General features: G+C 42.7%; 1 protein-coding gene across 3 annotated transcripts in view; it reads right to left on the bottom strand.

Moving 5' to 3' along the window:
* Positions 1–24529, bottom strand: part of THSD4 (thrombospondin type 1 domain containing 4) — a 675283-nt gene that overhangs the window by 29063 nt on the left and 621691 nt on the right. For all 3 annotated transcript variants that reach the window (XM_061430240.1, XM_061430239.1, XM_061430241.1), the window contains 2 exons: positions 6439–6614; positions 3967–4063 (listed from right to left, as the gene is read on the bottom strand). In XM_061430240.1, the coding sequence (XP_061286224.1) occupies positions 3967–4063; positions 6439–6614 (273 nt within the window). The remainder of the gene's footprint in view (positions 1–3966; positions 4064–6438; positions 6615–24529) is intronic.

The following is a 24529-nucleotide window of genomic DNA, read 5'->3' as shown; positions in this document are numbered from 1 at the left end:
GGATGGAATTTTCTACCAGTTTCAAGGAAGTTTCAAATTCAGGCTAGTTTTATGTTAACTTATAGAAAAGACTGGCATGTGATGTTCCTGGTATACTTAGATTATAGACAAAGATTCAAATCGGCTTGAACACGTTTGTACATGCACAGAGAGGGCTGGACAGAGTCTTTCCAAATTGTTAAGAGAGATTGCCTCTGGGAAGCTGGGCGAGGTATGAGGTTGGGAATACTACTTTTTTTTTTTTTTAATAAATAGAATTTATATATATGTGTGTGTGTATATACACACACATATAGGTATATCGTAAAGTTGTTGAGTTGTGTCCGACTCTTCGTGACCCCATGGACTGTAGCCCACCAGGCTCCTCCATCCATGGAATTTTCTAGGCAAGAGTACTGGAGTGGGTTGCCATTTCCTTCTCTAGGGGATCTTCCCAACCAAGGGATTGAACCTGGGTCTCCCGCATTGCGGGCAGACGCTTTACCATCTGAGCCACCAGGGAATTGCATATATAGGTATATACCTATATATATATATACCTATAGTTGCCATGCCCTCCTCCAGGGGATCTTCCTAACCTAGGAAGACACGGGTTCGATCCCTGGGTTGGGAAGAATGGACAGAGCAGCCTGGCAGGCTACAGTCCATGGGGTTGCAAAGAGTTGGACAGGACTGAGTACACACGCATCGTACACATATAGAACCCGCCTGCCAATGCAGGAGACGTAGGAGATGAATTCGGTCCCTGGGTCGGGAAGATCCCTGGAGGAAGGCATGGCAACCCACTCCACTATTCTTGCCTGGAGAATCCCATGGACAGAGGAGCCTGGCACGCTGCAGTCCATAGGGTTGCAAAGAGTTGGACACGGTGACTAGGCACAGCATGGCAAGCAGTTTTAGGTTTACAGCAAAACTGAGTAGGAAGCGCAGAGAGTTCCCTTCTTTCTCCTGCCCCCACACATGCACGGCCTCCCCCATCAACATCCCACATCAGAGTGGTACATTTGTTAAAACTGATGAAACTACACTCGACGTATCCAAAATCCACAGATTACATTAGGGTTCACTCTTGGTGTTTTACATTTTGTGGGCTTTGACAAATGTGTGACATCTGTCAACATTTGCAGTATCACACAGAATAGTTTTGCTGCCCTAAAATCCTCTGTGCTCTGCCTATTCATCCCTCCCTCCCTTGTAATCCCTGGACACCACTGATCTGTTTACTGTCTCCATAGTTACATCTTTTGCAGACAGTCATACATACTTGGAACCATATAGTACGCAGACTTTTCAGATTGGCTTTTTTCACTTAGTAATGTGCAGCTAAGGTTCATACATGTCTTTTCCTGGCTTGATAGCTCATTTCTTTTTAGCACTGGATAATATTCCACTGTCTGGATGTGTCACAGTCCTTTTATCCAAATTCACTTACTGAAAGACATCTTGGTTGCTTTCAAGTTTTGGCAATTGTGGAGCAGTTGCATTTTACTTTACATATTTCTATTTTGATTGAATAGTGTTCAAGCATTCATTAGTTTAATATCAAATAAGGAGGCAAATTCTAGGGTTACTATAAAATGCAGTTAAAACTTAGAGCTTTCTCTCCTCTTTCATCAGCACTTTCTTATTTAGTTGACAGAATACTTCATGGTTTGAAATACTATAGGCAAATTAAACGAATAGAATCAAGACCAGTTATATTGGTATAAATAAGACTGTCCAAATGTTATCAGATAAAACCTTTTAAGATCTTTTATGTGTCTTATATGCCCTAGGCACTGTGCTAGGATGGACATCTAATTCATTCCTTTCCCTTCTGAAATAAAGCCTTTGGATGTACATTTTCTTCCTTTCTATTCTGTGGATTGTGAATGTGTTCAGAGAAGTTACTCTTTGCATGAACATGCACAGCAAAAAAGTGGCTGAGTTGAATTCAAGCTCTGACCTCCTGTCTCTGTTGATATGGAGGATGAAGCCTGGTCCAGCTTGCCTCTCCTCATCAGTGTTTTATGGCTGAGCCCTTCTGGCCTGCTCTATCCCAGGCAGCTGATCCCAGGACCACATGCTACCCATTAACTGAGACCCATTAGGCTTGCTATCAATCACCATCATTCTATATGATTTCAAAAAGTCTATCCAATTGCCCCTATAAATCAGTATCAGTAATCTCAATATTTTGCCATCTGAACTTGGTTTCTCAGGCTGTATATTGCTCCTGGAAATGGCTTAAAAATTCTTTCAGGCTGAGTGTGCTGACTTGGAGTTTGGACAACACACGTACCCCACATGCCAGGCAAACACCAGGCTGTTGTCTCCAGGAAGCCCAGCTGATGCCTCCTCCATCTGGGACAGATGACCTGGTTATCCAATCAGCAGCCCAGGGAAGGATGGATGGATGGGGTCTCGTGTCTGTCCCCTCACTTGCTAGGACAGACGTTGGACCAGGTCACCTCTAGGCAGTATAACAAGCACAGGTCTAGTGACCCAGGCTGGCCTGAGGTCCAGGATGTAAGTCTCTCTAAGCTTCTATTTCCTTACTTTTAAAATGGGGCTAATAATAGTTCCTTCCTCTGAGTATACTTGTGAGAATTGATGAGTTAGTCTATATGAAGGGCTCAGCAGTGTCTAGCACATAATGAGGACTCAGTCTGTGTGAGCAATTATTATGAATATTTCTGCAGACCTTTCTGTTTGAAAGATAGAAAAGACAGTCTCCATTTGGGTGGCAGGCTCCATCACCATTTGGTGAAGAAGTATCAGCCAGGGGCTGTGACACATCCAGCAGCAGCCAAGCAGAGCTGCCAGCTCTGTCTCTCAGCAGAGCCCACTGGGAAGAGGTCAACTGTTAGATGTGAACCCATGATGCTTTTCTTATAGGTCAAAGCTGTGTCAGTGGAAGCAGAAGGGGACCAAGGGAAAAGCCATGTGGTAGATAGAACAATGGCCCTCTGAAGGTGTCTGGGTCCTAATCCCTGGAACTGGGATGTGTTTGTTTAATGTGGCAAAAGGGATTTTGCAGATATAATTAAGCTATCCTGGGTTTTGAGGTGGAAAGATTTATCTGGCCAAGCTCAATGTAACCAGAAGGGTCCTTAATAAGAAAGAGGCAGGAGGGTGAGAGTCAGAGAAGGAGATGTGACGGCAGAAGACGGTCAGAGGCAGAGAGATCTAAAGGTGTTACTTGGCTGGCTCTGAAGATGGAAGAGGGGGCCACGAACCAAGGAATGAAAGTGGCCTCTTGAATTTGAAACAGGCAAGGAGATCAATTCTTTCTCAGAGCTTGCAGAGAATGCATAGCTCACCAACACCTTGATTTCTGCCCAGCAAAACCCATTTTGGACTTTTGACCTCCAGAACTATAGGATAGTAAATTTGCTATTGTTTTATGCTCCTCAGTTTGAGGTCACTTGTTGCAGCAGCAATAGGAAACTAATACATAAGACAATTCAAGATGTTGAACTGAAAGGCAGGCTGAGAACGTTCACTTTGGGTTTTTTTCAGTTTTAAAAAAATTTAATTAATTTTATTTTTGGCTGCACTCGGTCTTTGTCGCTGTGCGGGCTCCTCTCCAGCTGCAGCGTGCGGGCTTCCCAATGCAATAGCTTCTCTTGTTGTGGTTCCTGGGCTTTACAGCACAGGCTCAGCAGTTGTGGTGCATGGGCTCCGTTGCTCCGTGACATGTGGGATCTTCCTGGATCAGGGATCAGACTGCAGTGGCAGGTGGATTCTTATCTACCTACCACCAGGGAAGTTCTGTTCACTTCACGTTTAAATCAAGTGCATGAAACACTCTCAGAGAAAGTTCAGGCGAATGCTGAAGCATCCTCTGATATATTGACTCTGAAGTATGTGTCCATGAATTTGCGCTGTGTTAACTAAGAGACAGAGGACAGATATACAAGAACAGAGAAAGGGCTTTAAAAGGAAATGATCTGGGATGATTGGCAGCAAAACGAGGAGTTTTACCTGGTCTCCTGTGAGGTGGCACCTGTGGGCTGATGGCGTTGTTCCCCATGATCACGTACTCATAGTGGACTCCTGGGTTAGGCTGCTGGTGTATCATCTGACAACACAGAGGTCAATGTCACTGCACAGGCACATCCCTTTCCAGCTGACTCTGGGCTCAATGGTGTAAGTGGCATTAACTATAAATGAGTGGATTGATTTACATCTAATAATAATAGTGGGCCAGCGACAGACTAAATGAAAGCTATTTTCAGATGGCTTTTTGCTATTTGCTTTTGAAGAATGAGGAACATAGTCTTTGAGAGATTCGGAAGAAAACTAGGCTGAAGGTCAAGATTTTATAAGTTCCAAATGGAAAGATGGGAGCAACGGTAGCTACCCTTTTTGTTGGCTCCCCACCATTTTCTCCATGACGTAGATTTTGTGCACAGATCTCAAAATGTCCAAGAGACACTTAGGTTTACACCACAGAGACACCGTTTGAACACTAGGTGGTGAGGCAGAGTCATGAAGGAACGGCCAGGCTTCCGGCAGCGCCAGCAGGAGCTCTTCTAGGTTCCTCTGAAGTCCTCTGCCCGGCCTGTGAGCCTGGCTCAGGAAGGTCTGCCCCAACCTTCTCCCTTATTGACTCTTTGAGTCCCATCCCCTCTCATCCATGGAAAGGTCCAGAATCACAGAGAGGTGGGGTGAGAAATACAGGTACCAAATAAGGGAAGTGTCTCCTGGGTCCTATTCTCTCAGAAACCCATGATAAAAGCTGCATAGGGCCGTGGAAGTCACCCAGAATACAAAACAAGCCAGTACACAGTGGCAGATTAATTCCCTCCCTATTGGGTTCGGAGCACAAAATCCTTTGTACCCATGGCTTTCCTGGTGGGAAGCAGGGTGGTGGGCTAAATAAAGCAGTTGAACAGGAATCTGAAGTGAAAATACGAGCCAGGCAAGGAGACAGGGTCGTGTTTTGATGTTTCTCTACTGCTTTATAAAGGGGTTCTCTTGTTGACCAGCCGTGTCACCTGCAGCAAGTCCCTCAATCTCATAGCCTCTGATTTCTTCATCTGGAGAGGCAGGAGGTTAGAATCACAGCTGATCTCTGAGGTCCTGTTAGCTAGAGGTGTTCTCTGAGTCACTCCTGCAAGGGTGGGTCCTGTTTGGTCCATGAGGGTATCTGCTCCATTCATTTATGCCATCAGCCCTCACTCCTTCCCTACGTGTGAAACAGGGCTTCCTGTCTATAAATCATCCAGGGGAAGGCAGACATAAGAACCCTGGGGGCCCTCAGATCTAGGAACCACGTGGGGAGCAGAGAATCCCTGAGAGACATGGTGGCATGACCACAGGTTCCCGCGATTCAGTCCTAGTTCCCTCACTTCTCTTTTCACACAATCGGACACTCCTTCTGAGCCTGGAAATCCTTCCCCACTCTTCTGTGCGAATGTTCTGCCAGTACAAACCTTGTCCCGTTTATGAAATTATTATTGGCCACCATATCCCAGACCACCCACAGTGGGCCTTTAACCACCTGAGTTTTTACCCCTGATGACATTTGAAACTTACCCAGAGTCCAACAACCACTGGACAGTCTATTAAAAATAGACTCAGTCTATTCAGAATGAGTTATAACAAGGCTTCCTTTGTTGTTTCTAGTCCATGAGCCACTGGGCCCAAAGGGAATGAACAGGTAACTGTATAGTTGGACAAGTAATATTTATAAAACTCACACTCAGCAAATATCAGGTACACCAGTGTGACTCTGGAGATGGTGAGAGAATATATATTGATGGGCGAGCTCATTCCTTTTTATCAAAACTTTGATTTTGAGATTTTATTTCTGGTCCTCTTTTATTTCCTGATCTTTTTTAAGAAGCTTGGATTCTAGTGGTTTCATATAAAAATAAAGCCCATTTTTAAACTCTGGGGCAACTTAATACTTTTAGTTTCTTGTAAAAGAAATCAAAGTGCTGTCTTCTGGGAAGCAGGGAACTTCTAGTAAATCTCTATATTGTTACTCCAAGCTTTACTGTGTCATGCGGAGGACTCTGGAGTTCTTGTTTCTTCACTTGCTTTAATCGAATTTGAAGAGGGCTGGGAACTGTGAGTGGTCTTGTCTTGCTTTAGGCATTTGCTTTCTTTTGCCGTAAAAAGAAAACATGCCAAATTAGCATAGGAGGAAAGTGCCTGGAGGAGATCCAGTGCTCATGAAATAAAGGATATGTTTTGCCTCTGATTTGATTCAACAAGTAAAATTGGTTTTACTGGGTCACTAAACGCTGAGGCATCTGGGAGAGTTTATGGTTTCTATGAGCTGGTACATTTGGAGGTGAGTGGCAAAGATGAGCGCCAAGCATGTAAGGGCACCCCAAAAGGCGCCGCTCAAATGATCTTACTGAGCCGGGGCAACACTTGTTGTTTAATTTTTCCAAGTGTGGGCCTGAGAAGCAAGAAGACACAAAGGCAATAGTTCAAACTCACATAAACATCCAAGATCTCATTAGTGGGACCTTCGGCCAAAAAGGACTCTCCAGCAGTGCTCGAAATCTCATTTGGACGCTTGTATGTGAACATGGTCCCTCCGCCCTCGTATTTTCCAGGCCGGTCAATTGCCCAGTTCCCATTGATGATGGAGCGGCCAGAACGACTTCGCAAGGCTGTTGAGAAAAATGAGACAGTCCTCAGGTGAGCCCAGCTGTGCGCAAGAAACTGACTGACCCCTGGTTGCTGGCTTATTCATTCATCAAGCTTGTTGCTTCAACCACTATGTGCGGGGCACTGGCCTAGGCCTTGGGACAGGATGAGGAGTCTAGATCACATCCCTTTGGGCCTCATCACTCCTTCAACTGACTTCAACCCTTTCTACCTCTTGGACTTAATCTAGAAAGGAAGGGTGGGAGAGGTTAGGAGAGAAGGACGTGGAACATGCGAGAAAGGAGAAACTCAGAGGTGGAAGACAAAAGGAAGGGGGAACAGAAACTGTATTCTATCCCATTATCTAAAGGTGAGAGGTTGCACACTGGCAGCTCATGAGCTGATTTTGGCTCACAAATGAGCTTAATTTGGCCATTGTAGTGTTTTTATTTTTAAAAAATTGAACCCAAATTTAAGAATTGGGAGATTTCACATAAAAGGTTTAGAGCTCTAGCTTCTCTTGTAAAACAAGAAGACATGTTACCCTTGGCTCCATGTTCTGTCATGGCAGCAATCATGGAGCTGGGAGCAATCATGGAGCTGGGAGGACCACCTCTGTCAGGGCCTGCATGCTCTCACTGCCCTGCTCCCCACCGCTCCTTAATACTCCCCAACACTGAAGCGAAGTCTCAGTTTATTACCCATTGACTCATGAATATAGATTATGCATCATGCTTGAATTATTTTTTCTTACTGAATAGAATTTTTCTTACAGTTCTTCCTACCTGTATGTCTACTAAAAGCGGCAAAACTAAAGATGGGCCAGGAGGGTCATATGGTTTTCTCCTACTTGGATTCATGTATATCCCCTGACTTCTGTGGCCTTCTAAGGATGGGCGCTGTGAACCACTCCCACATACACTGTCAGAATGGATCTTCACAACACTGCTAAGCAGATGTGCAGCTTCATTGTTCAGAGCACGTCTGAGGGGGAACTTGCTCAAGTTCAGAGATGGGTGACAGAACTCTGACTTGGAGTCCACACTCAGGAGGGAGGTCATAAAGGAGAAGAGGGGCAAGGAGCAAGATTCTGTGGTTACCGAGAGAAGAAAAGACGCATATTCCCCCCTCACACATTTGGTACCTGGATACCACCCCGCTCCCCCAGGCCAAAGGAAAATTGAATTTAAAGGAGACCCTATTCTTCTTTTTAAAAAATATTTATTTACTTTTTTGACTGTTGGGTCTTAGCTGTGGCACACAAGATCTTCTGTTGTGGCACGTGGCTCAGCTGACCCATGAAATGTGGGATCTTTAGTTCCCTGCCCAGGGATCAAATCCACGTGCCCTGCATTGCAAGGCAGATTCTTATACACTGAAACACAGGGGAAGCCCCAAAGGAGATCTTGCTCTAAGTGACATGCTCAACAGTAGGCCTGTGGTGGCACTGGTCCTGTGTACTTTCAATTTACAGTTACTAAACTTAATATTTTTTACAATATATTATGAAAAATTTTACACATGAACAAAAGGAGTGAGAAAGGTATAATAAGCCTCCATGTACCCATCCCATCACCCAGCCTTAGCTTGTTTTGCTTTGCCGATTCCAGACATTATCTTTACAATTTTCAGTGGTGGTGGTAGTTTAGTCACTAAGTTGCGTCTGACTCTTGTGACCCCATGGACGGTAGCCTGCCAGGCTCTTCTGTCCATGGGATTCTCCAGGCAAGAATACCTGGAGAGGGGGTTGCCATTTCCTTCACCAGAGACATTTTTTAGTCAGTTCAGTCGCTCAGTCATGTCTGACTCTTTGTGACCCCATGAATCGCAGCACGCCAGGCTTCCCTGTCCATCATTAACTCCCGGAGTTCATTCAGACTCACGTCCATCGAGTCAGTGATGCCATCCAGCCATCTCATCCTCTGTTGTCCCCTTCTCCTCCTGCCCACAATCTCTTCCAGCATCAGAGTCTTTTCCAATGAGTCAACTCTTTGTATGAGGTGGCCAAAGTATTGGAGTTTCAGCTTCAGCATCATTCCCTCCAAAGAAATCCCAGGGCTGATCTCCTTCAGAATGGACTGGTTGGATCTCCTTGCAGTCCAAGGGACTCTCAAGAGTCTTCTCCAACACCACAGTTCAAAAGCATCAATTCTTCGGCGCTCAGCTTTCTCCACAGTCCAACTCTCACATCCATACATGACCACTGGAAAAACCCATAACCTTGACTAGACAGACCTTTGTTGGCAAAGTAATGTCTCTGCTTTTGAATATGCTGTCTAGGTTGGACATAACTTTCCTTCCAAGGAGTAAGCGTCTTTTAATTTCATGGCTGCAGTCACCATCTGTAGTGATTTTGGAGCCCCCAAAAATAAAGTCTGACACTGTTTCCACTGTTTCCCCATCTATTTCCCATGAAGTGATAGGACCAGATGCCATGATCTTCATTTTTTGAACGTTGAGTTTTAAGCCAACTTTTTCACTCTCCTCTTTCACCTTCATCAAGAGGCTTTTTAGTTCCTCTTCACTTTCTGCCATAAGGGTGGTGTCATCTGCATATCTGAGGTTATTGATATTTCTCCTGGCAATCTTGATTCCAGCTTGTGCTTTTTCCAGCCCAGCATTTCTCATGATGTACTCTGCGTATAAGTTAAATAAGCAGAGTGACAATATACAGCCTTGACGTACTCCTTTTCCTATTTGGAACCAGTCTGTTGTTCCATGTCCAGTTCTAACTGTTGCTTCCTGACCTGCATACAGATTTCTCAAGAGGCAGGTCAGGTGGTCTGGTATTCCCATCTCTTTCAGATCTCACTAAAGTATAAAGACTCTTTGTTTCTTAAAGCCAGTTGCAGCAGTGTTTTCTACAATGGGCCTTCCCAGGCCTGCAGAGTCAGAAGCTGCTTGCAGGAGTGGAAGAACCCCCAAGGCTGAGGTGACCTGTGCCTCCCACCTGCCAAAGATGCTATCCCTGGCTGGCTCATGGCCATGGCTCCTGGGAGACCACAGCTGTGGAACATCGAATACCAAGTTAGAAAATCACTTCAGCTTACTGAGTGGAAAGGAAGAGTCAAGGGTTGAGAATGAGGATGAATAGGTTTGGGCCATTTTCTCTCAAAACCATAGTTCTTGAGAGTGGTCCATATAGGGTCTCTCTGTTCTCATTTCCCATTCACTTCTCAGTCATCTGCAATCTGGCTCTTGTTCCCATTATTTCACTGAAACAATTCAAATGAATGTGACCAGGACCTCCACGTTGTCAAATCCAATGGGCATTTTCAGCCTTCCTCTTATTGGACGTCTTGGCAGCATTTGGCACTACTGGCTGCTCCATCCTATTTGAAGTCTTCTTTCACTGGTTTCTGGGACACTCACTCAACTGGCTTTCCTCCTGCTCTTGGGCTCTGCATCTGTTCTTTATTTTTTCTCATCTTTTTCTACTTGGCCATTAAATGTTAGTGTTCCTTAAGGCTTCAGAGTAGACCTGATTTGGGTGTTGTACTCCTTTCACGGGCAATTGCATCTATGCCCATGGCTTCAATTACTATATTCCAGTGAGTTTGATATTTATGTCTCCAATTCAGTATTATCCTCTGGTCCTAAGCTTGTGGGATTTTAGTCCCCTGACCAGGGATCAAACCTAGGCCCTCAGCAGTGAGAATGTGGAGTCCTAACTGCTGGACCTCCAGGGAATTCCGTAGTCCCAGACTTGTATATCTAATCACCTATTTGACAACATCCCTCAGATGTGTAGGTCTGAACTCATTCTTGACCTCTTCCAGTATTTCTTTTTTAACTGAAGTATAGTTGATTTACAACATTAGGTTACTTTCCAGTTTTAGTGCATAATGATTCAGTATTTTCACAGAATATACTCCCTTTCCACTTCCCCTTTTGTTTTCTATATCTGTGAGTCAATGTTTGTTTTGCACATGCATTCATTTATATTATTTGTTAGACTCCACTTATAAGTGATATCATATAGTGTTTTTCTCTGTCTGACTTATTTCACTAAGCCTAATATTCTCTATTAGGTCCATTCACGTTGCTGCAAATGGAAGAATTTCATTCTTTTTATGGCTAAGTAACCGTCCTTGGTGACTCAGTGGTAAAGAATCCGCCTGCCAACGCAAGAGATGCAGGTTTGATCTTTGGGTCAGGAAGATCCCCTGGAGAAGGAAATGGCAATCCACTCCAGTATTCTTGCCTGGAAAATCCCGTGGACAGAGGAGCCTGGCAGGCTACAGTCCATAGGGTCACAAAAGGGTTGAATACAACTTAGCAACTAAACAACAACTGTTACCCCTGCATCCCCACACTGTTGGTGGGAGTGTAAACTGATCCGACCTTGGAAGGCAGTTTGGTTACTAACTATTCTCAGGTCAAGAATATGGGGCTAAATGCCCCTCCTCCCCTTTCCCTCCACGCCCCCCCCTTCCACAATAGGTTTAAATGCCCATATTCTTGACCTGAGAATTATTCTTCTAGGAAACTACTTGATGGATATCCTTCTGTAAGTATACAAAAGTGTTTTTTTAATAAGGATATTCTCTGCAGATTGTTTTCAACTGAGAAAACTAAAACCAACCTAAATATGCATAAATAGAGGATTACTTAAGTAAACTGTCATCTTGGATAACCATGCAATGGAATACCACATGGCCCTAAAAACAATGAGGCAGGTCTACGGGTATGAAATGAACTCTGTGATACATTTTAAAATGAAACAAAAGTACAAAACAGTCCATTTGGTATGGTCTCATTTGTTATACACTTTAAAATAAAAATATACACATTAAAAAACATGTAGGCACACACATAAACATTTTAGGGCAAGACAGTCCTAAAACAATTAACATTTGGGGAAAGGAATGGAGGTTTAGGTTGGGATGGGAGATGAGAAGGGAGACATTTATTTCCCACTTTATATCCTTTTACTACCATTTAAAATTTGTTTTACCACATGCATATATTACTTTCTCTAAAGCTTAAAAAATTTTAATTAATATAAAGGACATGGTACAAGCAGATATAAAATATTTTCTCCCTTTTCACAGCTTCTCCTTAAAATCCAATTTGGAGCATCAAAAGCTCAGAATTGAGGTAGGTTCTGGCTAAGATTTTATTGCTGTTAATGGCAGTGTTATAGAAGAGGTTATTATCTGGAAACCAAAAAGTCCATTAAAGAACCATTTGAAGTATGGCAAAGAGCCCCCTAGGAAATTAAACACTGGGACCCTGAATCTTTTTTTACCATCTACTACTGTTATCCATGGGGCTTCCCTGGTGACTCAGCAATAAGAATCTGCTTGCCAATTCAGGAGACTTGGGTTTGATCCTTGAGTTGGCAAGATCCCCTGGAGAAGGAAATGGCAACCCATTCCAGTATTCTTGCCTGGAAAATGCATGGATAGAGGAGATTGGTGGGCTATAGTCCTTAGGTCACAAAAGAGTCAGACACAACTTAACGACTAAATAACTATTGTCCATGGATTCTCACTAAGGGTTTAGATGAATTTTAAACCATAGACTAGCAAAACACTTAAAAAAAAAAAAGCAACATCAGATTTTTTGCAAACATGGTCCTAATACCATATGCCCAGAGGTTAGCTTCTGAGACAGGTCCAAAATTAGCCCCCCATCTGGCCTTACATTGAAAACAGCTGCATCTACAATATCTGTACTTGTAAGCAGCTCCAGGGCTATTGATGGTGTCCAGAACTAACTCACAAAAAGGTGCAGGTGACTCATGGCTCTTGCTAGTGCGTGTGTTCACTGAGGTCAAGATTTGGCAAAGTCTGTGTGAAAGGCAACCTTACAACTATGTCAGTAAGAGGAAATCTCCACTCTTGTTGGACATTGGGGTTTTATTCCAGTTTAAATGGTCAATGCTGGGCATATATTTTTGGCCTAAACTCTTTGTATCAACAGTGCCCTTCTCCAAGGTTCATGTACATTAATATATCCATCCCTGCTTCTCATACACCTCATCCCACCATCTTAATGCCCACTGTTGATGACCCAAACACTGGCTCCATGATGGATCACTGTGATCCTCCTACTAACAAGTTCCTCTAAGCTTCTTAATATTTCAGTAATTCTTAGAAGCTATAATGGAAGCAACACAACAAACTCAAGGGTACAGAGGTCGGACGTCACTGGCACTGCTGCTCTGATACAGCTGGAGGTCTGTGGTCCTGCCATTTCTGGTCTATGAGCTTCCATAGAAGCCCACATACGGGCACCATCCCAAGTGAGTCTCAGAATATGTTACCCAAGCTAGATACCCTGAAAATGGAACACAATCACTCATTTCACAAGGACCACCTTGGAGGGGTCTGTCAATCGCATCTTTATTTTCACTAACCCCCAACTGAAACTTGGCATTCCTTCTATTATAAATATAGGCAACAGACCATAATAGTATTAGCAATACTGTGACTTGGTCACTGATAGAAGTCACTCATGTATTCATATGACATTATAGATGTTACAAATATTTTGAAATATTGTTTAAAAACTCATCACTATTCTGGAATTATAGTAATGTAAAACCCTCCATGACATTACCTATTTTAATGTCAAAGAATCACATCACTATGTATATTACAAGTTATTTTTCTAAAATATTTTTATAATTTTAATTAAGTATAATTGGTTTCCATTTTTTCCTCTGTATCTTATTTTATAGATTTAAAAACAGTATTCTGAGATGGTATCCACAGACTGCCAAGGGAGTCCAAAGCACAAAAATGTGAAGAACCTTTGGTCTAATGATTTATTGTTTTCAAAACACAAATGAACTCACAAAATATGAATGCCAATCCTATAGGGCAAGCAGGACACATACTGTCTGTATCATACAAATGAGAAAATAGGTTCAGAGAGATTAAGTTGCTTGCTCATGGTCACAGACTATTAGGTTAAGTTCAGGATTTGAACGCTGATGCTCTACTTCCACATTCATTGCAATTGTGGCAGTAATTCTCAGAGTGTGGTCCTTGAGCCAGCAGCATTAGCATCCCCTGGAAGCTGGTAGATGTGTTGGCTCAGGCTGGCTGAATCAGAAACTTGGGTGGGGCCCAGCACTCAGGTTAAGCAAGCTGTCCTGGTGGCTGCAGTGCACTCAAAGTTGGAGAAGCACTGCAGTATACCTTCCCACCCTCATCTCTTATTTTTCAGTCCAGATCAAAAGAGAAGATGTCTTCATCAAAGGAGGAACGGTTTCACGTCTTATATATCGGCTTTGCCTGGGCGACAGAGCTGACACTGAGAGAAGGGTAGCAAAAGGGCCAGTCTGGGGGTTGAAACCTATGTTCATTCCACCCTACTACTGAAGCTCTTGTCACAATGCCCTCCTTCGAGCATTTAGGATTCTAGGAGCTGACTTTTTCCATGAATTTCAAGTTACCAGTAATCAACCCTGCTGCTGCTGCTGCTGCCAAGTCGCTTCAGTCTTGTTCGACTCTGTGAGACCCCAGAGACAGCAACCCACCAGGCTCCCCCGTCTCTGGGATTCTCTAGGCAAGAATACTGGAGTGGGTTGCCATTTCCTTCTCCAATGCATGAAAGTGAAAAGTCAAAGTGAAGTCGCTCAGTCGTGTCTGACTCCTAGCGACCTCATGGACTGCAGCCTTCCAGGGTCCTCCATCCATGGGATTTTCCAGGCAAGAGTACTGGAGTGGGGTGCCATTAACCCTAGAGGATGCCTATTATCAAGTGACTTTACACACAAAGAGTAAACCATTAAAGGTTTGGATTGTGACTAACCCTTGGGGTGTGTATAACACAGTCCAATTCAACTCAACAAAAAATTAAATCAAGACACTGAGAAAACCCTGTAAAATGAAACTGTACTGTTAGATCCTTGCATGTACAATTTTTCCCATTACTGACACGGGATGTGTATTACACCAGAAAAGCAGTAGTTGCCAGGTACATGATTAAATTCTGATGCAGTTGTCATTTCCTAAACACATGTGGAATTGGTCTGATTAAATCATCTCAGTTGAGTTAATTGCATTGGCAACTCAATTTATAGCTATATTAAATTAAAAAAATAGGATGTAACTTGCATATAGTAAAATATTTAAATTATAGCTTGATGACTTTTTTGTCTTTGTATTGTGCCTGTGTTACTGCTACCTGGATAAAGATGCACAACATCCCAGCTCCTGCAGAAGGCTCCTTCCTGCCCCCTCAGAATCATTATCCCATCCTCACAAATCTTAGCGGTTGCCACTACTCTGCTTTCTAGAGTCCTATTTTCCCTGGTTTTGAATTTCACATAAATGGAATAATATCATACATCCTCTTTTACATTGAAGATCTTTTACTTAACTTGATGTCCATGAGATTCATCCACTTTGTTGCTTTTATCGGGAGTTTCATTCTTTTTCACAGCAATTTATTATTGTATAAATATGCCACAATGTGCTTTTCTATTATTGATTGACTTTTGGTGAAGTTCCAGTTTTTGGCTCTTATGCATAAAGCTGCTGCAAACATTATGCTTTCGGTGGACATAAGTCCTTATCTCTGTTGGGAATATACCCAGAAGTAGAATTGCTGGATTATAGGTATATGCATGCTTAGTTGCAATAGGCACTATCAAACATTTTCCCAAGATGGCTGGACGAAATATTGTTGGGAGCCAGGGATCTCACTGTGGAAAGGAGACATATAAATATGGAATGGGGGAAGGCAGCATAGAACCTTGTGGGGATGGATTTAAATTTGAGATAAAAGTGTGAAAAAGGGGTATTTGTGTAGGTGTGGCTGATTCACTTTGCTATACAGCAGAGGCTAACACAGTATTGTAAGGCAACTATACTCCAATAAAAATTAATTAAAAAATTAATTTGAGATAAAAGCATGAATTAATGATTTTGAAATAATGTATATATTGGTGTATGTACATATGCACAAAAATATATATGCATGCATGTGTATTTTTATTACATGTATCAATATATATTGTTGTTGTTGTTGTTTAGTTGCTAAGTTGTGGCTGACTCTTTGTGATCCCATGGACTGTAGTCCACCAGGCTCCTCTGTCCATGGGATTTCCCAGGTAAGAATACTAGAGTGGGTTGCGATTTCCTTCTCCAGGGGATCTTTCCGACCCAGGGATTTGAACCTGTGTCTCCTGCCTCGACAGGTGGATTACTTACCACGGAGCCTCCAGGGAAGCCTGCATGTATATACACACAAGCGTATATTTGCTAGCTCTGTCTGCTAAGAGGGCTAAGAAGTGGAGACAACTCACTAGCAATAAGCATACCTTGCAAACTTAATCTTGTTCTCTTATACCGCTCTCCATGAAAAGGTGTCTTTTTTTGGAGAAAAGACTAGTACCAGGGATAGGGCAGGGTAGGTACAAGATAAGCCTGGAAGTAAGGAAGTGTTCACAAAACTGGGGACCTGTTACAAGGATGCAGGAGTCACCTTGAAGGGCTTCCTACTAGAGACACCTGAGACTGTTTGAGCACCCAAATAAATATGGTAATGAATAAATAAATTACTGGAAAAAAAGGAAATTCATGAGTTCATACCAATAATATCTAGATAAATACACAGAGGAGAAGGGAGGATTTCAAGAGCTGACTGGTAAATATGGAGAGAGTGATGGAGTTGGAAAATCATTTGCAGTTTGTTCATCAAGGTAAATATTGTATGAGCCAAAAATCATCAATCCACATTGAACCATGGGGGAAATTCTGATATGGAGCAAAATATTCCAGTGGTCTTGTCAGCCCCTCAGACTGCTTATTAGTTGCAAGGGAGAAAGAGAAAGATAATTATCCAGTGAAGAAACTGGGCAGCACTCTCCTAGGTGATCAAAATGAGCAGCACCAGTGAGAAAAGGTGGACACTGTGTGGGTCTCCTGATGCGGACCTTGCAGAGGAAACACCATGCCCAACCCCATGCTCAGCTGAGCGGGCATAACTTTCATCTACTCACAAGCAACAGCAGACAGCAAGGAATGCTTTATTTTTGTAAAGTGGAGGACTGATGCTCAAGCTGAAGCTTCAATACTTTGGCCACTTGATGCGAAGAACTGACTCATTGGAAAAGACCCTGATGCTGGGAAAGATCGAAGGCGGGAGGAGAAGGGGAGGACAGAGGATTAGACGGTTGGATGGCATCACCATCATGACTCAATGAACATGAGTTTGAGCAAATTTCAGGACAGGGAAGTGAAGGACAGGGAAGCCTGGTGTGCTGCAGTTCATTGGGTCACAAAGAACCGGACTCGATTGAGTAACTGAATAACAACAACAACCGTATTTTTAAAAAGTGTCAATATGAGAAAAGACGAAGTCTGTGGAAACATTACAGATTAATTGAGGAGAGAGAGAAATGTCAACGAATTGTATCACCTAACTTAGACTGGCTCCTGAACCAGAGGAAGAAAAGTACTGTAACAACATTATGAGATCAACTGACAAATCTGGAGTAGGACGTTAAATTAAATACTTGTGAGTTTAGTGACAGCGTAAATGTGTGAAGTTGCTGGCTCGCCAGTGCTTACATAAGAGAGTGAGTGTTTACTAAGTATTTACCTATTCTTAGTAAATGCTCAGGCTTCCCATGTGGGGCTAGTGGTAAAGAACCCGCCTGCCAATGCAGGTAGATGTAAAAGGCATGGGTTCAATACCTGGGTTGGGAAGATCCTCTGGAGGAGGACACAGCCACCTACTCCAGTATTCTTGCCTGGAGAATCTCATGGAGAGGAACCTGGTGGGCTACGACCCATAGGGTCACAAACAGTCGGACACGACTGAAGAGACTTAGCACGAACACACACTAAATACTCTCTGAGAGTGGGATGTTTTGGGGTAAAAGGCCACGATGCACTTAACCTACCCTCAAATGGTTCAGAGGAAAAAATAGAAGTGATTCTAAATAAGGAAATACAAGAGTTCGTTGTAGTATTTTAACTTCTGCAACATCTTTTAAAATTAAACTTTTTATTTTGAACTGGCATATAGCCAATTAACAATGTTGTAATAGTTTCAGGTAAACAGCAAAGGGACTCAACCTCACATATATATATCCATTATCCCCCCCACTATCCAGGCTGCCATATAACACTGAGCAACTTCTGCAGTATTTTATGAATTCAAATTATTTCCACAGAAAAACTTGAAAAAACCCCACGAGTTGACTTCTTTCCCAAACACTCATGCCTGGGTTACATCTCCCCAGTGATTTGGATTTAACTGGTTGGGATGTAGCCTGGGCAGTGAGAGATCTACAAGCTCCCTGTTGATGTTAATGTACAGCCAGGACTGGATTAGATAATGAAATTTCTAAAGCGGAGGTAGGTGCCACTGTTTTCTGCATCCTGAACCACAAGTGTGCTGCTCCCCAGTTACTCTTGTAAAACTTCGAATTAATTTTAGGCGATAATGTCTACAAATACATGATGTGATGGAGGAGAAACAGCATGTATAATCGAACAAGAAGTTCAGACGAAGCCCCAGTATTCTCTGATGGCTTTGAACATCTTCTGATAGGAATAAACATGCTGCAGGGAGACCATGTGCACAGATCACATAAAACATTACTTGACAATATTGAGTTCTAATACTCATGAACATGGAACATCTCCTCAGTTTTAGTTCTTTTTTGATTTTGTTCACCAGAGTTTCGTAATTTTCCTCATATACCAATAGATCGTATACATATTTTGATAGATTAATCCCTGTTATGGTTTGAATATTTGTGTCCTCCCCCATCAAATTCATATATTCAAATCCTTACCACTAAGGTGATATACATTCAAAAAACAAAGATCATGGCATCCAGTCCCATCATTTCATGGCAAATAGATGGGAAAACAATGGAAACAGTGACAGACTTTATTTTCCTGGGCTCCAAAATCACTGCAGATGGTGACTGCAGCCATGAAATTAAAAGACACTTGCTCCTTGGAAGAAAGGCTATGACAAACCTAGTCAGTATATTAAAAAGCAGAGATATTACTTTGCCCACAAAGGTCTGTCTGGTCAAAGCTATGGTTTTTCCAGTAGTCATGTATGGATGTGAGAGTTGGACCATAAAGGAGGCTGAGAAGATTGATTCTTCTGAACTGTGGTGTTGGAGAAGACTCTTGAGAGTCCCTTGGACTGCAAAGAGATCAAACCAGTCAATTCTAAAGGAAATCAATCCTGAATATGCATCAGAAGGACTCCTGAATATACATCGGAAGGACACATGCTGAAGCTAAAGCTCCAATACTTTGGCCACCTGATGTGAAGAGCTGACTCATTAGAAAAGATCCTCATGCTGGGAAAGACTGAAGGCAGGAGGAAAAGGGGATGACAGAGGATAAGATAGTTGGATGGTATCACCGACTTGATGGACATGAGTTTGATCGAGCTCTGGGAGATGGTGATGGACAGGGAAGCCTAGCATGCTGCAGTCCATGGGGTCGCAAAGAGTCGGACATGAATGAGTGACTGAACAACAAGGTGATATATTGGTGGCTCAGTGGTAAGAATCTGCCTGGCAATGAAGGAGACGTGAGCTTGATTCTTGGGTTGGGAAGATCCCCTGGAGAAGGGAATGGCAACCCACTCCAATATTCTTGCCTGGAGAATCCCATGGACAGAGGAGCCTGGTGGGCTACAGTCCAGGGATTGCACAGAGTTGGACGTGACTTAGCGACTGAGCACATAAAGGTGATATATGAGAAGGTGGGGAATTTGAGAGGAGACTAGGTGATGAGGGCAGAGTCCTCATAAAAGGGTGTGTGTACCCTTATAAAAGAGGCCCCAGAGATTGGTTTCTTGTCCTTCTGCAATGTGAGGACACAGTGAGAAATCTTCCTCCTGGAAGAGATCCTTCCCCAGAGCATGACCATGCTGACTCCTTGATCTTGACTTCCAGCCTCCAGAACTGTGAGAAGTAAATTTCCATTGATTATGAGCCAACATTCCTTCTACCCTGCTGAAAATATTCTGTCACTGTGATGCTCCTACAGCACTGCCAAAGACCAAAAGTGGTACAAAAGAAGTTTTAGGATCGGAGTATGAAGAAGGTTCAGAGTGCAACTTTGATGCAACTTTGAAAGAAGTAACACCTATGCATAAATATATGTTTTGGCTGGTTTCTATTACTAAGTTTACTTCCCTGATCTATATGTATATAAACATGCTTTCCTTGCTAGAAGGTAAGTACTTTCAAGGCAGATACTGTGACATATACTTGTTGGCTCCACTGCTTAGCTCTTGCTTGGCACTCAACAAATGCTTATTGAATAGAAGTAAATTATGAGCTGTATTGTTCTGATCTATCTTATTTTAACCTTGGAGTTCAGATAAGAAACTTGGAAACTCCATAAATCCTGCTTTTATCTAGATGTTCCTGTTGAAGAATTCCAACCAATCTCAAAAACTGTTCTCCATTTCTTCTGGTCAAAATGGTAAACACATGCAATGATGCCTAAAAATTCTGTTTTGTTTTTTTAAACAAACAAAAAAGCAACATGTTTCTTTGGGTAGATCCAGGTCCAACCTGATAAAATGTCCAGATTACGGTTTCTGTTAAACAAATACATACACATATCACACAGTGATAGCTTTTAGCTCATATCTGGGTTGAAAAGAATTGAACTTTGAGCTGGAAAGAATTGAAACTGTGTGATTTTCTACAACATGATGTAATGATTTGGACTGAAAATCAGAGTATCAGAGAAAGAAAGTTGGGTTTCTTTGGCACTGTACAATTACAGGTTGTGAGGGGTTTGAATAAAGGGAACTGCCAAGTCTGCTTTTATTTTAATTGCTAAATTATGGCTAAGTATACCTAATTCTCATTCTTTATAATATTAAATTTTGATGTATTTTGACTCCAAATTTCCTCTGAATGCTTACTAACTGTAAAGAAAATCTGTGTGTTTTTAAGCCCCAAATAATGTTGTATGAAATAGATCTCATCTACGGTTTAAGTGGGGCTTCCCAAGTGGCGCTAGTGGTAAAGAACCCATCTGCCAATGCAGGAGACATAAGAGATGCAGGTTTGATTCCTGGGTTCGGAAGATCCCCTGGAGGAGGGCATGGCAACCCACTCCAGTATTCTTGCGTGGAGAATCCTATGGACAGAGGAGCTTGGCAGGCTAGAGTCCAGGGGGTCACAAAGAGCTGGCGATGTCTGCAGGACTTAGCATGCAAGCATGGTATAAATGAGGTGATAAACTGAGCAAAGAAGTACTGAGGGGCTGTAAAGGTGAGACACAGCCCACAATCTTCAGAGCTTGGGCACCTGCTAATATGATGTGTGTAAAGAGGCTAGTAAAATTTCCATGGGGTGCAGAGGACCATGGAGGGCTTGGAGTCTGAGTAGGAACTTGCAAGATGAGAAGCAGTTCACTAAGCAGAGGATGGGCGACAGAGGACATGGACAAAGGCAGAAGCCAGAAAAGGCCTGAGCGTGGAGGAGTGGGGGACAGTCTGGTGCGCTTAGAGGTGTCGTGGGGTCCTGGGGGCTGGAGTAGAGGGGGAATGTCTGCAGAGTGAGAGGCCCTGGAGATGAGGTGGGAAGGGGCTGCTGAATAGGAAACCCTCAAGTTCATGAACACCACAGTTCCTGGAGTGCCCACCATGCCTCACGGGCAGCCCTCAGCTCTGTCACTACAGCCACCTGGGGCCACCCCTCCTGTCTATGCTGAACTGTCTACTTCCCACAAGCAGGGGGGACCTGTTTGCCCTTTAAAACAGGGATCCCCAACCTCCAGGATCAAATGCCTGATGATCAGAGGTGGAGCTGATATAACAATAGAAACAAAGTGTACAATAAATGTGCCTGAATCATCCCCAGACCACCTGCCCCCACCCTTGTCAATGGAAATACTCTCTTCTATGAAACCATTCCCTGGTGCCAAAAAGGTTGGGGACTGCTGCATTAGACGGCATTCCAGTAGTCCAGCTTAAGCTAATGAGTCTCATTATAGGTCAGTTCATTTAGAGATAAACCTGATATCTTTCTCACTCTAAATGAGCTTGCTTTCCTAACCCCTCCTCCTTTTAAAAAAGAACTGTCCTCCCATTACTCAGATTCAAGTTTTGGCAATCATCTCCGGTTTTTCCCTGCCCTCCTCTCTCGCTTTCCCTTCCTGCCTACTCCCTTAGGCGTTCAAGTTCTCTTTTTCGCCTTTGGACCACGACAGAGGTCTGAACATGGATCTCCTGGCAAGCTACCCTCCGTTAATCTTCCTAAAATCCCCCTTCCTCCTGTCCCTTCCCTGCCTCTGAATTTCCACGCCTAAAGCCCTGACTGACAATCAATGTCTTGTGTGATTTGACTCTGCCTTCAACCATCTCACACAGCCCCCTCGTCTTCAGTCAAGTATGGAAAATATCTGTAATATGTATCTGTGATTTAAAAAATTTCTGTGATTTTTTTCACAGGAGAGGAGCTCTGTCTGATTCTGTATGTGCCAAAAGAACACTCAGTAGATATTGTTGAATAAAGCCAGTGTCCCCCTCTCATCTTGAAGGTCCTGTTCAGGAGCTGTTACCTCCTGCTTCTAACCTTTTAACCCTGGTGGCGCTAGTAGCTATGAACCCACCTGCAGTGCAGGAGACATAATGAGACCTGGGTTCAGTCCTGGGTCGGGAAGATCCCCTGGAGAAGGGCCTGGCAACCCACTTCAGTATTCTTGCCTGGAGGATCCCATGGACTGAAGAGCCTGGTGGGCTACAGTCCATAGGGTCACAAAGGGTTGGACACGACTGAAGTGACTTAGCACATGCCCTGTTCTTTGAGGCTCAATCAATGACTGTCTTGATTGTTTTAAATGCCATGTCTAAGCTCCCAAGATTTTTTTTAACCTCAAGAGCAGAAAGTTGAATCAGACTCTTCAGCTCAGGCCACTTCTGCTGTACAAGGCCCACCTTTCTTGTTTTGCCATAGGATTGTCTCTGACATTATTCCTTGCCTGTCCTAACCAGGATCTACACTAATGTGATACATATGTGTGTGTATAATACATGTAGATGTTACTATTTTTTCAACAACCTTGTTTTTAAGATTCAAGCATAAGCTTGAATCCAATGAAAAGATGCAAGGTCTTGTGGGAAATTCCAAACAATCAATCTAATATCATTTCCACCACTTTTTCTCTTTTTTTTTCAGACACATGTGTTGATGTATAGTTAAGTTACAACGTTGTTGGACTTCCCTGGTGGTCCTGTGGTTACGACTCTGTGCTTCCACTATGGGGGGCATGGGTTTAATCCCTGGTTGGGGAAGTTCATCATGGCACGTGGTACAGACAAAAAAAAAAAGAAGAACGCAAAAACAAAAAACTATGCTGTGTTGGTTTCAAGTGTACAGCAAAGCGATTCAGTTTCATATATATATATGTATATACATATACATATACATTCTTTTCAGATTCTTCATTGGGGGAGAGATAAATTAGGAGTTTTTGATTAACCCATACACACTATGTTTTTGCTGAGGGTTCCAAGGTGATGGTACTAACTCAATCCTACCTAGTGAATTGATAATGGCAGAAGTTAATCCAGGAAACATAGGATGTACTAGATGCTAATGTAATAGAAGAGTTTTATTGCGGAGACACAAATGAACCCAAACCCTTGTTTTCAGAGTATGAGAACATTGAGCAATAAATACACATCAATTTCAAGATCCTCTGAGAGCAAACACAAGGAAAGAAATTTCTGTTTAATGACTTCGACTGTTGAGCTATGATTCTTGCTTGTGATACTTCTCTGAGACTGAACCATTTACGTCTTTGGAGTTACAAGTGTTATACAGCTTCCTAGTTATAATAGCTAGGAAACATTTTCCTGTGATGATAATTTAAAAGATTTTTAGATGAAATCAAATAGATATTAACTAGGGAGCAAAATCACATTTGGAAAATAAAACACAAAATTTCAAAGAAATTCGGACTTGCAGTAGAACAACTTTGGGCTACCTTCTTAGTGTCAGGAAGGATTTCTTTCCTGATAGAAAGTACTCCAGTACCAGTACGTTTCTTGGTACTGGAGGCTTAAAGGAAAGTCTAAGAAACACTGGTGAAGTGGATTTATCTCTAAATCATCTTGAGAGTTTGAAAATAGCATTTAAATTTTCTCTAACACACATTGATCTTCTGCTAGGCTCCTCTACTTTATAATCTCAGTTTACTTAAAAAGAACTTTTTTAAAAATGGAAAATGTCAAACGTCTAACATTAACAGTAAACAAAGCAGTATAATAAAGTCTCATATACCTATCACCGAACTTTAGGAATAATCAACATTTGGCCATTCTTCATTAGAACTTTCTGACTGCTTCCTTGTCTTTCTTGCTTTTCAACACTTCTCTCAGGGGAGATAAGCTTGTTGTTTTCCTTGGAAGTATTCACTCATGTCAGATTTCAAGAATATAGCAGATTTATCTTTTTTTTTTTACTTCTCTGACTTAATTCCCTTTCCAACTTGGGTTAAGGAATGTAAGGTGGTGCTCAGAATGGAATTAACCCCATTTGAGCACTGTTCCTGCATGTGGGGTATTGAGCACCAAGTAATAATAGGGTCCAATTAGGGCAGCACAGAGCTAGAGCCATGGTTCTCAAAGTGTGAGCCCTGAGCCAGCTGTAGCAGCACTCGAGAACTTGTTAGAAATGAACACTCTTATCCCATCCCAGACTTCCTGAACTTGAATCCCTGGACTCAGAACCCAGAAATGGGAGTGTTAACAAGCCCTCCCAGTGTTTCTATTGCACACTCAACTTTGATAACCACCACTCTGAAGATTACGGCAACCTGAAACATGGACAGCTGCAAGAATCAGGAATGTGATACCTAGTCTGTGTTCTCTGAATGCTTGTGTGTGAATGCACACGCACATCCCCCACCCCACACAAGACACTTGTATATAAGCATATTCTATTTAAAATAGCCTAAAACTTGTTTCTGGG

Source organism: Bos javanicus, chromosome 10 (genome assembly GCF_032452875.1).
Source record: "Bos javanicus breed banteng chromosome 10, ARS-OSU_banteng_1.0, whole genome shotgun sequence".
NCBI classification, from domain to species: Eukaryota; Metazoa; Chordata; class Mammalia; order Artiodactyla; family Bovidae; genus Bos; species Bos javanicus.
The sequence above is the reverse complement of the archived record's forward strand: the minus strand, read 5'-3'. Positions and strand labels throughout refer to the sequence as shown.